This window comes from Asterias rubens, chromosome 13 (assembly GCF_902459465.1).
Source record: "Asterias rubens chromosome 13, eAstRub1.3, whole genome shotgun sequence".
Classification (NCBI taxonomy): domain Eukaryota; kingdom Metazoa; phylum Echinodermata; class Asteroidea; order Forcipulatida; family Asteriidae; genus Asterias; species Asterias rubens.
The window spans coordinates 12286092-12300416 of NC_047074.1; the positions used below are offsets into that span (position 1 = coordinate 12286092).

General features: G+C 38.5%; 1 protein-coding gene across 1 annotated transcript; it reads left to right on the plus strand.

The window, feature by feature from the left end:
• Positions 1-9088: 9088 nt before the first annotated feature.
• LOC117298739 lies at positions 9089-13890 on the plus strand. The gene is made up of 7 exons (XM_033782059.1): positions 9089-9258; positions 10106-10219; positions 10953-11060; positions 11399-11523; positions 11845-12004; positions 12476-12613; positions 13853-13890. Exons 1-7 carry the CDS (start codon positions 9219-9221, stop codon positions 13888-13890), a joined length of 723 nt encoding a protein of 240 aa, XP_033637950.1. The 5' UTR covers positions 9089-9218.
• Positions 13891-14325: the final 435 nt, after the last annotated feature.

Genomic DNA, 14325 nt, shown 5'->3' on the forward strand with positions numbered 1-14325 from the left:
GGGAGCCTCCCTCTGAATCTGGGAGCCTCCTTCTGAATCTGGGAGCCTCCTTCTGAATCTGGGAGCCTCCCGTCTGAATCGGGGAGCCTCCTTCTGAATCTGGAAGCCTCCTTCTGAATCTGGGAGCCTCCCGTCTGAATTTGGGAGCCTCCTTCTGAATCTGGGAGCCTCCCGTCTGAATCTGGGAGCCTCCCGTCTGAATCTGGGAGCCTCCTTCTGAATCGGGGAGCCTCCTTTTAAATCTGGAAGCCTCCTTCTGAATCTGGGATTGATGAATTATCTGGGAACGAATCCCCCACCCACACCGGACTCGAAGATGTGCTCCTCTCTTACTCAGATGGGAGGGATTCCTTCTGGGTAAATGAGTGATTTTCTTCCGAAGGTGGGGTGTCACACTCCTTCTGGTTCAGAATTGGATGAATCCTTCTAACCGAATTATACCAGGTCTATTATAGACGAATTCCTTGATTTGGATGATGAGATGAATTTGACTTAGATGGGATAATATTTCCTTCAGGATATACCAGGCCTTCTTGAATTCCTCCTGATTCCCTCTGAATTGAGGGGCAAATTTCCTAATGAGTAAGTGGTAATGAGTTCCATCTTATAAACCTGTTGATGAATTCCTTCAAGATCGGGATGGCATCCTAAAGGCAGGGGATACTGAATCAAATGGATATTATTGTCATATTCTTAATTACCCATGATTTCGCAGGGGAAAAATACATGTCAGAAGGAACGGAATTAGCCCATAATCCGTGTTTGTCACCCGGGCCTTTTTCACAGAGCTGCTTATCTAAGCACAAAAAGGAGCTAAGTACATCAACATTAAGCTTACCAGAATAAATATTGGTTATAATTGCCATCCAAAATACCATGTCATGTGCACTATTTCTCACTTCCCTGCTTATTGTTGCTAAGCACAAACTTTGTAAGCAGCTCTATGAAACTTATGGGCACTGTCTTAAGTCATTCTCAAGGACTCCATCCTATTTCATATAGCGGCCTGTATGCACACAAGCTTGCTAAGCGGAGAATAGTATCGCTTAGCAGAAACAGGTTACCAACCAAAATTACATTAAGTTTGCATTGTTGTGGTTGGTCCCACTCAATTTTTGCTTAGCATAGATATTTGGCAGGCAATATTATTTTCTGCTTAACAGCTTTATGAAATTGGGCCCAGGTGTAACAAATCTGCAAAAGTTGAATAGAAGTTGAGGTCATTCGGAAATGCTTTTCAGAAAAAATGTACGATTAGTATTGTTCAAAGAGATATTACAACAATAATACAATAACAGATTGACCGGTTTAATGGCGGTGCAAAATGTCGCAGTATGCAAATTAAATGAGATGTTTCGAACGGTATAAAAACTTGGAAATCAGACAGCTGATCATTAGCTAAATTATTTTAGCTCTTGATCTGTTCTATCTGACTTTGATATGGTGAAATGTCTTTCATGAGAAAACTTTGAAGAATATTGTTGTCTGATCGTGAGAATCGTTTGAATTAAGGGAGGCCTCACTGGTTGCAACGTGCACGAGTAAGTACAAGAATTATGATTTTGGGTTTTCGGACAAGGGCCCCGAGCCTGTAAGCACACAAATTTGCTTAGCATGAAATTTCTTCCTTGATAAAAACAGGATTACATAAAAATTTCCATTTGTTGCATATTGCTTGTTAGTGGTATTCAGCTGTTGTTTGCTTATCCTGAAAATCATGTGGAAATTTGGTTGGTATTCTGTTTTTATCAAGGAATAAATTTCATGCTAAGCAAAAGTTTCATAAAGCTGTTTCTGTGAACAAATATCTTTCTGTGCTTAGCTTTTGTGCTTACAGGTTTTTTTGAAATTGGACCCTGTCTATCTTGAACAACTTCTGGGTCAGAATTAATCCGGATCCAGATCCCGTGGGTCCTGATCAAATCTGTGTTCCAAAATGACGCAGACAAATTTGTCAAAATGACTCACAATCCGTTGAATCAACCACTTTCCCAGTCAAGCTCTCAGATGGGAGCCGGAATCCTGGTCAATTCTGACCTGTGAGAGAGTGTATTCTTCTTTTAAAGACAGTGGACACTATTGGTAAATCTCATCATATACATGAAATAACAAACCTGTGAAAATTTGAGCTCAATCGGTCATCGAAGTTGCGAGATAATAATGAAAGAAGAAACACCCTTGTTGTGTGCTTTCATATGCTTTTAACATGTTAGTTTGTTCGCAGGGCCCAAATGGAAAACATTTTTTTTTTTACAGATTTGGCTCACCCTGGGTAAATAAAGGAAATAAATAAATGCTTGATTTCGAGACCTCAGATTCTAAATCTGAGGTCTCGAAATCAAATTCGTGGAAAATTACTTCTTTCTCGAAAACTACGCTACTTCAGAGGGAGCCGTTTCTCACAATGTTTTATACTATCAACAGCTCCCCATTACTCGTTACCAAGTAAGGTTTTATGCTAATAATTATTGTGAGTAATTACCAATAGTGTCCACTGCCTTTAAGAGAATAATTGTTTGAAATAGAAATATGTCAATTTTTCCCTCTGCCGCGAAACGGATTTGTGAATCGGAGTGGTTAGGAATCCTGCTCCTCAGAAAGATTGTTCATGTTTCTTAAGAAACCAAAAAGTCCGATGAGATATGCAACATAGTTTATTCTTATTCAAGCGGAAACTAAAAACTCAATTAATCAGCAAATAATATTTCTAAACAGACTTTCTTTATTCCAACCTCGAGTTTACTTTGTAAATTATACTAGCTATATGCAAATATCTAAGTTGTAATTTAGTTGTAATAGCGTTTTCATATTGTTGTACTTTTCTTTGTTTTCACAAGTTTGCTATTTTATGCATATGTTGAGATACACCAAGTGAGAAGACTGGTCTTTGACAATTACCAATAGTGTCCAGAGTCTTTAAGAGCTGACGAAAGTAAAAAGACGCCATTATTTAGTCAATAACCTAAAGACACTGGACACTTTTGGGTTATTGTAAAAGACCAGTATTCTCACTATCTTGGTGTATCCCCACATGCATAACAAAATGGTGAAAAGTTGGACTCAAAATTAGTCATCAAATTTGCAAGAGAATATAGAAAGAAAAAACACCATTGTTGCCTTACTTTGTGTGCTTTCAGACGCATAATAAAATGCTTCAGCGAAGTATTTTATTGATTGAGAGAGAAATTACCTCTGTCTAAAAAACTACGTTACTTCACAATGTGTTATGCTATCAACAGCTCACCATTACTCGTTACCAAGTAAGGTTTTATGCTAACAACTATTTTGAGTAATTACCAATAGTGTCCAGTGCCTTTAATGTTTCACATTCAGCTCGCATGAAACAAAATCCTCATCCCAAGCCATAATGACCATACAAGCTGTTAAGCTATTAATATTTATTGCTTCAATATTGCAGTCATGAAAGAGAGGTCCTTTTTTGTCCACCCACCTGTGGAGGTCATTAGCGACACGTGCGCGCCAAAACCTTTGTGTTGGAGGCCGCTCGGGTTTTATAACCAAATCATGACGTGTGCCTCATGAATAATGCATGATGACATTTACATAATGTGACATGTTTACATAAAAATTTGTCAATGTTTCATTTACTTCAACTCAGTAAAGCAGATACTTGTTCCAAATTCAAAAATCATCTCAAACATATCTATTTCGGAAACAATAACCTTCAAACTGTTGATTGTCTTGTGTCATTGTGTATTAGCAGAGTTCTCGTTTTTTGGCGCCAGGAGTGTCATCATTGACAGACATGGGAAACAACTATTAAATATTTTCCTATAATTAAATTGTTTTATGTTTCCCCATAAACCACCAGACACTCTAAATGACATTTATGGGTCAGCGTGACCCCGAGGCTGTGTCAAAGAAAAAAACGAAAAATACACGGAAATGGCAACAACAAAAAATGACGCATTGAGAAGAATATCAATTTTTGTAGGTTTGCCTGGGTCGGGTCAGGCCCTATGACGACACTCGGGATCCGGGTCAATTCTGACTCGTGCCGTCGATTTCACAAAACCCTTCCTAACTTAAGATTAATCTTATAGGACTTAGGACGAGTCCCAACCCTGCAGTGTAGCATGCAGACCTTAAGATAAATCCTAAGTTAGGAAGTGTTACACGTCCTAACTCGAGATAAGACGAGTCCTAACTCTTTGTGAAATCGACCCCTGTGGGTACTTAGAGCTTAACGAAAAGGCTCACCATGTCGGGGAAGTATACCGTTGGTTGTTTGACTTCGATTGTTTTAATCCTGTATAGTTAATGGAGACATAAAATAAAACTATCGGCCCACCTGTGAAATGTGTATCGTCTCATTTTGTTTATGTTGCCGCAAATCCAGAGCGGTTATGTTCTCTTCGGAATACACAACCTGAGAAACCTGACTTTAAAGTTTTTGAGATTCAAAGGTTTTATGATAACAATTATTTTGAGCAATTACCAATAGTGTTTACTGCCTTTAAAAATGCGTTATTCTTAGTGAAAATTGCTGTTCTTCTAACTTCTAAATAAAAATGTTTATTGCCATCGTGAGAGTGATTCCCAAACAAAGTCTTTTCTACATTAATTAATTTATTAAAATATTGTTTTTTTTTGTTTATCTAGTGATGCCCTCTGCATACAGAGCAAGCATTTGCTTGCTTCTGTTTGGTGTCCTGTGTTGGACGAACGTCATCTCTATGTCAATTGCTGATGACGAAAATGGTAACCCATCTAATCTCTTTTCTATTTTTCGCAAATTTGCAATAATAATAAGCACGCGCAAGATATATAATTTTATACGAGTAAAAGATTACGCTTTAAAAAAAAAATCTGACAATCTACCAATTTTGCCAAAAACATGACTATAATTATTCTAACGAAGAGATAATTTTTTTGTAATTTGGTAAGATCTGACCTCAACTGAGCTCCCTGATGAAGGAAATGCTCTGCAGTTTGAGCCTGCTGTGGTATTAATATTCTAATAGGTACCTGTGTATGTTTTCTCACATAAATGTGGAGCTGTTAATTTTGTCTAACAAACTCACTGAATTTGTTTTGTTCAAAAAATAAAACCTAGTACGCGTTGGTATGAACATAAAAATCACAACTTGAACATAAAATTCACAATATTCAACCTTTTGGATCGACACACAGTTTAGACAAAGCAAACTTCCATTTTATGGACAATAAACCATGAATTTAATTAAGTTAAATTATGTTGATCACTTTCGTTTCTTTACAGCACTGGCGTTGACTGAGATCAGCCGATACGCTGACCGTTGGACGCTAACCAGGGAAGGTTGCACGTGCAAGTTTGATTTCAAACGGCAAGATTGTGCCTGTTGCATTGTGGGTGGAGTCCAGTGCCATATTGGTTTCCAGAATGTTTGCGTCAAATGTGGCCAAGAATACTCCTGTGGAACGCGTGAGTAATTGTCTTTTATTATTATTATTTTTTTTTTAATTTTATTACAACATCCAACAGCGCAAGCGCCAATTTCAGGACGGATACAAATATTAATAAAAAATATTATAAAAACATTATGAAAACAGTCTTGCATAGCAAATATACACATTTTTTTCGAATAATCAAGTCAATCAAAATCTTATTATTGTCAAAGACCAGTCTTCTTACTTTGTGTATCTCAACATATGCATAAAATAACAAACCTGTGAAAATTAGATGTTTCCTCAGATTATTATTTTTTTCCCGCTCTTGCAGCTCATCTTGTCATCAAAGACCGAGTGGCCAATGGCTGGACCGGTGCCATGGAGTGTCCCTGCCCGGGCAACCCCGGCAGAGAGAACTGTGCTTGTTGCATAAACGGCGGCTGCCCGTGTGCTAACGACCCGTACATGTGCACTGAGTGCGGCACAATTGCTGGATGCGGGGACGGGAAGAATGGTAGGGATTTGTTACTTATTAATTTTTTAGGGGATTCTTTTTTGTAATATAGATTAAGAAGAAAAAACATCAAAAAGCACTATACGACAGTGGAAAGTTGTATTGCGTGATTAAAAATGAAACCGAAATGGTCACAATTGATTTGTTTTACACCAGATGTACTAAACTAAGTATTTCCACGCCGCACCGAAACACTATTGCTACGGGTTTAGAATCAGATGAGAGTTAATTAATAATTAATTACCCTTTGAGGCTATTGTTACATTGTCATGATAACTTCAAATTATTCAATTCAACATTTAGTTCATACGTGTTCTTCCCAAGATATAACTTAACTTTTATAAAATATTACATAATATAGATAAGCAACTTAAAGGATTTGGGTACATTTTGAAAATGTCCATATATTTACACTTACAGGGTTTGAAGATAATGATAGTGGAAAGATTCCCTTCAAATCTTACCTACTGAGGTGCTGTAGTTTTTGAAAAATGAGTAAAACAATATCACTTTAAAAAATAGTAAACTGACTAGTCCTTTCTGTTTTAGATCCTGCCGGAGAACCGTATGTATTGGACAGGGCTACTGGTGAGTTTTTCTTTGCATATCTGTTCCTACTTTTTCTTTATTCGAAAATAATGGGGGGAAAACTTAAATTTTTTGTTTTTTTCTTCAAATTGTTCCGTTTCTTTTAATGAAAGGGGAACTTTCTGTTTGTGTATTTTTTTTTTACACAACAAATTATATATAAATTATTATACAGGTGAACGAAATTATATATATTACATAATTTACATTTACAGGGAAAAGTCCAGCAGGATATGGTATCCATGTTTCTCGAGACCCAGGTAAGGCGAATAAATTTGATCCTTTTTCAAAGTGCAAAAAGTTCAATCTAAAACAGTGAGACTATCGGTTGGTGTGAGGGCTTTACTGTAAAGGTTTCGTAACCCGTACCTTGTAGTCGGAATGTAAAGTTTTATTCCACACAAACAATTCCTTACTTTAAAGACACTGGACACCATTGGTAAAAATTGTCTAAGACCAGCCGTCGATTTCACAAAACTCTTCCTAACTTAAGATCAATCTTAGGACTTAGGACGAGTCCCAACCCGGCACTGTAGCATGCAGACCTTAAGATTAATCCTATGTTAGGACGAGTGACTCGTCCTAACTCGAGACAAGACGAGTCCTAACTCTTTCTGAAATCGACGGCAGTCTTCTCACTTGGTGTGTCTCGAAAATCGCATAAAATAACAAACCTGTGAACAAAATTGAGCTCATTTGGTCGTCAAAGTTGCGAGATAATAATGAAAGAAAAAACACCGTTGTCACACAAAGATGTGTTCTTTCAGATGCTTGATTTTCGAGACCTCAAAATCTCATTCCGATGTCTCGAAATCAAATTCGATTCGTTGAAAATTACTTCTTTCTCGAAAACTACGTCACTCCAGATGGAGCCGTGACTTTAAATTACCGCCTATCAACAACAAAAAAACGTATAATTTTTTAAAAAGTTAACCAAAATAATTGTAAAAAATAAAAGAATTAGTATAAAATAAATAGAATAAAATTAAATAATCGAATTTATTTTTATTTTTTGTTATTAACTATTTTTAAATTAAGATTGTACATCCTCGCTATATTTTTTTTTATCAATTTAAAACACAGCCCTGCCGAATACGATGCCACTTGGGATTGCCTCCGGCAGAATCCCAAATAACCAGATGTCAGCATCATCCTCCGTGGATCCTTACAACATGGGACCGCACCGTGCCCGACTGAACCTACTCCCGTCAGACGCAGGAGCGGGAGGATGGTCCCCAATGAACCTCAACCAAAACCAATTTCTCCAGGTTGATAACCTTGGCCCAATTCCATAGAGCTGCTAAGCACGGAAATTTGCTTAGCAAGAAATTTCTTCCTTGATAAAAACAGGATTACCAAACAAATTTCTTCTTGGTGCATATTGCTTTTTACTGGTATTCAGCTGTAGTTTGCTCATCCTGAAAATCACGTGGAATTTTCGGTTGGTATTCCTGTTTTATCGAGGCAGAAATTTCATGCTAAGTACATGTTTGTGCTAGCAGCTCTATGAAATTGGGCCCTTGTTATTACTGTCTCGTTTATTGGTTCCAGAATAGCATCCATGCACTCAAATTCACTAGACACCTCGCAGGGAAACACACAACTTCTCTCCGCAGCAGCAACTAAATCAAGACCACCTGTTCACACTTGCTTTTCCTATATTGGGATTCCTCATTTTATTTTGTTCCATCTTACAATTTGATACAAAGCACTAATAAGAAAGACAGCGATCTATGATTGAACTACAGTAATAAATTGACAGAGCAGTGATGATTTTGATTTTTTTTTTTTTAAGATTATGCCTATAAATAGGCCTACTTGGTGGGGTTTTCTTTTTAGTGATTTTTGGAAATCTACCAATAAAACTTGTTTGAGTGGTGTGTAAAAGTAACTTTGAACTTTGACCTGTGGTAGGTTGACCTGGTTTACCCGACGATGATCACAGGGATGGCCACCCAAGGTGCAGCAGGGACCAACAAGGAGTGGGTGACGTCATACAACTTGGCGCACAGCGGTGATGGCAGTAACTGGAACTTCTATGGAGGGGATGGAGATAGAAGTCAGAACAATCGTGGAATGGTAAACCCCCCAAAATAGTTTAAACAAAAAAACTTATTGTAGTGCCTACTCGTCATTTTTATAACAATCCTCAAGAGAATTCAAAGCTCAGAAATCTGACCCACCACTGAAATAACTTTGACTGACTCTAGGCCTATCTCATTTTTTGCATACACAACCCGTTTAAGGTTTGTATCTTTCTCTAAAGGCGAAACAAAATCATTATTATTTAACTTTAAGTATTCTACATGATTATTTTTGTTGAGGTGGTCCCTCGAAGCCCGCACTGGTTTTGACAGCGCCAGTGCTTTTCATAGGCCTACGTGCTAAAGGCTTCAGACGAGAGAACGGAGCCTGAACCTGAATCCAAATCCGAAGGCGTGGTTTCGAAAGGGCCATTATAGTTACAAACTTTTATCTCCGACTAATCTATCCCTGTCAATAGAGGGCGTCAGCAAGTTGTTGATAAAAAAAAATCACCCACCGCGCGGACTTGGAAATCTTTTCACAGCTCAATCACGGTTGTTGACAAAATGGTTACTATGCTCTGTTTTTGTGGCAGTTATTCCGTGGAAACTCTGACTGTGATGAGATCGTTCATCATAACTTGGAGCATCCTTTCAAGGCTCGCTATGCACGCTTCCATCCAGTGGACTACTACAACAGAATGGGGATGAGGGTGGAACTGTATGGTCAACAACCAGAGAGTAAGATTTGATGATTTGACGAAGCTTTCTTGAGTTTAACTTGTTTGTTTCTACCTCCATCAGTAGATTTAACACAGCCGTATAGAGGATTAGAGAGCAGGCCACAACACTAATAACAGCAAACATTGTTCACAGAGTTTTAGCCACCCAGCCAGGCTATAATTAATTAGTATAATAAAAACCATGTTTGTGTGCCCCGTAGAACCAATAACTGAACTAGCTAGCTTGAGTGCCACAGGTAGTGGTGAGTGTTTCTTGTTCACAATTGTTTTTCTTTCAGTTGTGTTTCGCTTTCCCATGGAAGTGTTTCTCTTTCAGTTTCACCTTATTGCCAAAAATTTTAATTTACCTCAATGAGATATCCCTTTTTGTAAAAATGAGTGAAAAGGTGGTGGCACACATACGGAAAGTTATCCGAAATAACTGGTGGCTGCCGGTTATTGAAATGGGTGGCTGCCATTAGTTATTTAAGTGGCAGCTGCCATATTTTAAGTGGCAGGAACAAGGTGAAAAAAGTACAAGTGAAAGAGAAACATTTTTTACGTTTATTGGAGACTTCTCAGGAAGCTAGGTGGCAGCAGACTCTATTGTTCTCCTCAGACAATGTGAGCATCCTCAGAACTACATTAAATAAACAATAAAATAAAAATTATCTGATGGTAAGTCATCACATCATCAGCCACAGCAATTGCCGTGGTGCCCTGTCTGTGCTTAATCGCTGTGGTGCCCCGTGCAAGGTTCTTGCACAAATTTTATTTCCGCATAGAGGTGCCCTTTATGCAGTGGGAAGTGCCGCTTTAAGAGTGAAGTTCAACACCTGAATGTGTTATATTTTGTCTTCGTACAGTTCCTGAAGCTGACAACGGAAGGATAGAGAACTTGGCGTTGTACAAACCAGCACAGCAGTCCAGTTCATTTGAGCCAGTCTTCGGACCAGCTGGAGCTGTCGATGGACAAGATGGTAAAGATATTTTACAAAACTTCCAGAAAGTTTTGATGATCGTTAACTTCCTGGTCTGATTAGGACTCCAAATAGTGTCATTTCACCCAGGGGTACCTGCGAATTGTAGACGTAGATTTTGTGTTTAAAAAATATTTGAAGCCACAGTGTTTAGCCAAAGCATGTATCCCATTGGTGTCTTTTGAACACCCTGAACAAGTTTGGAAACCCTGTAATGTAAATGTATTGTAAGTGAACCATTTGGACACCCTGTTTTAAGTTTCCAGTAAAATTGCACACCGTTTTACCAAATCCTTGCTAAAACCTTGGTAAAGAAAAATTGAATTTAGAACCAATGATTATTAATATGCACTAATTGATGATCGTTAAATGCAGTGGACACTATTGGTAATTACTCAAAATAATTATTGGCATAAAACCTTACTTGGTAATAGAGTAATAGGGAGAGTTGGATAGTATAAAACATTGTGAGAAACGGCTCTGATCGTCTTCTGGAGAACGTTTCGATCAGTATGCTCTGATCGTCTTCTGGAGAACCTCCAGAAGACGATCAGAGCATACTGATCGAAACGTCGAGTTGAAACCAACGGTTCTTTTCAGAACCACCCAAACTCATTACAGATAGTCATTACATGGTGTTACCGCAAACCTTTCTATATACATGTAGTTAATATCATTACTATTTCAGACATCCACACACCTTTGTTATTTTAGCCTAATTCTTTTTCCACAGAGGACGGAATATCTATCACCAAGGTGGAAAAACAACCGTGGTGGTCCGTGGATCTCAAAGCTCATCATCAGATCTACTTTGTTGCCGTTACTAACCCAGGAATCACAAGTAAGTCCCCCTGTCATTTAAACACCTGTTTACCTCTGCCTACCAGCGTGGAATAATTCTTTGGGTTTTCCTCCCACAACTAAAACCTAAACTTTCTTTAGTAAGTAGTATTATACCCTACTCGTCTTTCTCCTGAAGAGTACACTGTTCAAAACATTGAGACCACTCCAGCTCTGTTCAGAGCCAACACTCCCACAAAAGAGATATAAAACATGGTTTTACTTTTTATTGAAAGTTTCAACCTATTTATCCACACCATGCAATGCTTTAAACAATACTTATGACCGTGAGTGTTCATCAGCAACAATTTTTTTGTTTTCTTCTTCGGTCCTCTCCAGTGTGTGCCGAGCCTAAGATCTTGACCAATTTCGTGGTGAGAGTTGGTGACAATCCCGATGTGAACAACAATCCACCGTGCAGCGCCATCTACAGACGGAAAGTAGAGCCGGGACAAACAGTACAGGTTAGAAAACTAAGAGACTCTGAGGCAGTGTTGGTAATAATAATAGCAATCATGAGTTGTTATGCACCCAGTATTCACCCTGCTGGGTGTCCAAGGCGCAGTAAAACCAAAGACCAAAACGAAAGAAAAACAGACACAACAAAATTGGTCCTTGAAGACCTGTGACATAAGATAAGTTTTGAAAAGCGATTTGGATTTTCTGGTACAAAGACAAGATCTGAGATTAAGTGGAAGAGAGTTCCAGATGCAGGGCGCTTAGAAACAACCGTATTAAGCGCCTAATAAATGTTGAGTTTTGTTGTTGTTATTATTATCTTCCAGATTCAATGTCAGAGCATCGACGGTGTCCCGCCCATCGGTCAATACGTCAGCATCGAGCTGAATCCAGACAAGCCGGATGAGTTGACCCACATCCAGGTGTCAGAGGTCAAAGTTTATGGGGTCTCAAGACCAGTTCCAGGCCCAGCCTGTCAGTTCAAAGGTCAGTGCTTGTGTACTTAGTTGGGTAAATAGTTTGCGACTTGGGGATAGACCATTTAGTTTAATTAGGAAAAATGGTACGCAGCGTCCTACATATGTCAGGGGAAATCGATAGATAGGTAAATAGATATATGTATATAAAATGGTTTATTGAAAAACTGTCCTCGCAATACAAAGGCTGAATTACGACATTTTTGCAATAGTATACAACAACACAAATTGAAATTAAATAGGAGGCAAATTGGTTTTAAATAAAATGTTTTTTAAAATTAAAAATCACGCTATACTCAGTAAATGATTTGCCAGTGGAAGGCATGCAAAAGTGCTTTGAAACACATCAAGTTTTCCCGGTGCTGCTTTTTTTCCCCAAAAGTATGAGACCTAAGTGTTCTCAGTCTTCAAACAAATTTGATAGTTTACTGATTTTACTGGTTTTATCTAAGTTCCCTACTTTCATTTGTCTATTTTTTAGAAGGAGCTCATTATCTTGGTATGGAGGCCGGTGAGATTGATAACGCCCAGATATCTGCCAGTATCTACAAGAAGGTATGCACAGTGTTCCTACTCTCTGAGAACGGTAACACTGAGGTCGTTCAGACACAGTACTCAAGTTGGTTTAACTCATGGTTCAACCCGATCGAGTTCAACTCTGTGTGTCTGAATGGTTTTAAAGTTAGTCCGAATCGAGTTCAACCCAGAAAAGATAAACCGTCCAGGGAGGGGGTTTATCTTTAGACCGCTTCGGGTTTATCTTTTAACACTGTGTGTGGACAGAATGAAAAAGACCACATCTGGTTTAACTCACAACAGACGACCCATTGACCTCCGTAATTATTATGTAAACACACGGTGACCAATGAACGGGCCAATAAACAGGATGTTAGAGTAACGGGGTCGCGTTTGCTTTGACCTCTTAAAACCAAAGATAAACCGTATCGGGTTTAACTCAGTGCTGTCTGACCGCAAGGGGTTTTATTTTTACGATCACCCCCTGCTACTCGTAGAAGTTAAACCGGTTCGGGTCCAACTTAGTACGCTGTCTGAACATACCCACCATATTACGCGGGCGGATGGTATAGAAAATAGGCTGGGACTACTACTTTAGCTAATAGGATCGTGATTAACTGTACTACATGTACCGCGGAGTCAGTTCTTAAATTAATATTAGAATAATATTAGTTTCAATCTGAAAACTGGCTGATTATAAAGTTTATACCTGGCCCAATCCTCCGGAAAGCTTTGTAATTCACTATCATGTTTACCTGTACTAATTCTGGGGATTGTTATTTTGTTCATCTAAAAACCCTTTTTCAAGAAATAGCACCAGCTGCCCCAAATTTGTTGGTGATTTTGGTTGCATCGATCTCTATGAACCCGATACAACATAACAAATTTTCTGCTTATAAGTAATATTTTCTGCTTAAGAAGCTCTATGAAATAGGGGCTTAGGGCAGTGCCAAAACTAAACCATTGTGATACATCGGACCCGCCAACAGGGAACTAATTCATCATTCTTTAAAACAACCCACATTTTTTTTAAATATTTGGTTAGGGCCGATTTACATAATAAAAATAATTTCAAAAGGGAACTAATTCAACAGAGAGCTAATAATTCACAATAATTAACAACCCACAATTTTGTTTTCATTTTTTTTTAAAAGAATATTTTTCTAAGGTTTGATCTACATGTACATGTACATTGTACATAAGAATACTTTTTTTAAATTTTAAAAAAATTTATTTTATACAAATCCAACAGCGCAAGCGCAAATTACAGGACGGATACCATTAAACAGTATGAAAACAGCTTTCAACTTCATTTTAAAATCTTTCTGCGTTTCTGTACTAGGGCTACCAACCCCAGAACGCCCGTCTGAACCTGCCTAAACGTGCCTGGGTCGCTGAGTGCAGGCCCTCTGCGCCGTCCCTCACCGAGAAGGAGCACTTCCTCACCATTGATCTACTGGAGCTGACTGACGTCGAGGGTATCCTCACCCAGGGTAGTGTGGTCCCTGAGGAGTCGTTCGTGTCCCAGTTCATGATGGAGACGAGTGTGGACGGGAAGTTGTTTGTGCCGTACAAAGCTCTGGACGGCTCTGTAGAGGTTTGTGATGATAGTGATAATAATTACAACATTTCTAGAGCACTAGCGCTTTGTTTACTTTAACAAGAATAACACTCACTTCTTATAAAAAGCTCTGTCACACCCAAAGCAAAGCTGTCTCCCTCACTCTCCCTCATTCTGCAGAAAGGTTTTCTTGATTTTGCAGAAAGATCTGTAGCACACTTAAAGCAGAGCTGAAAACACTCCCTGATTCTGCA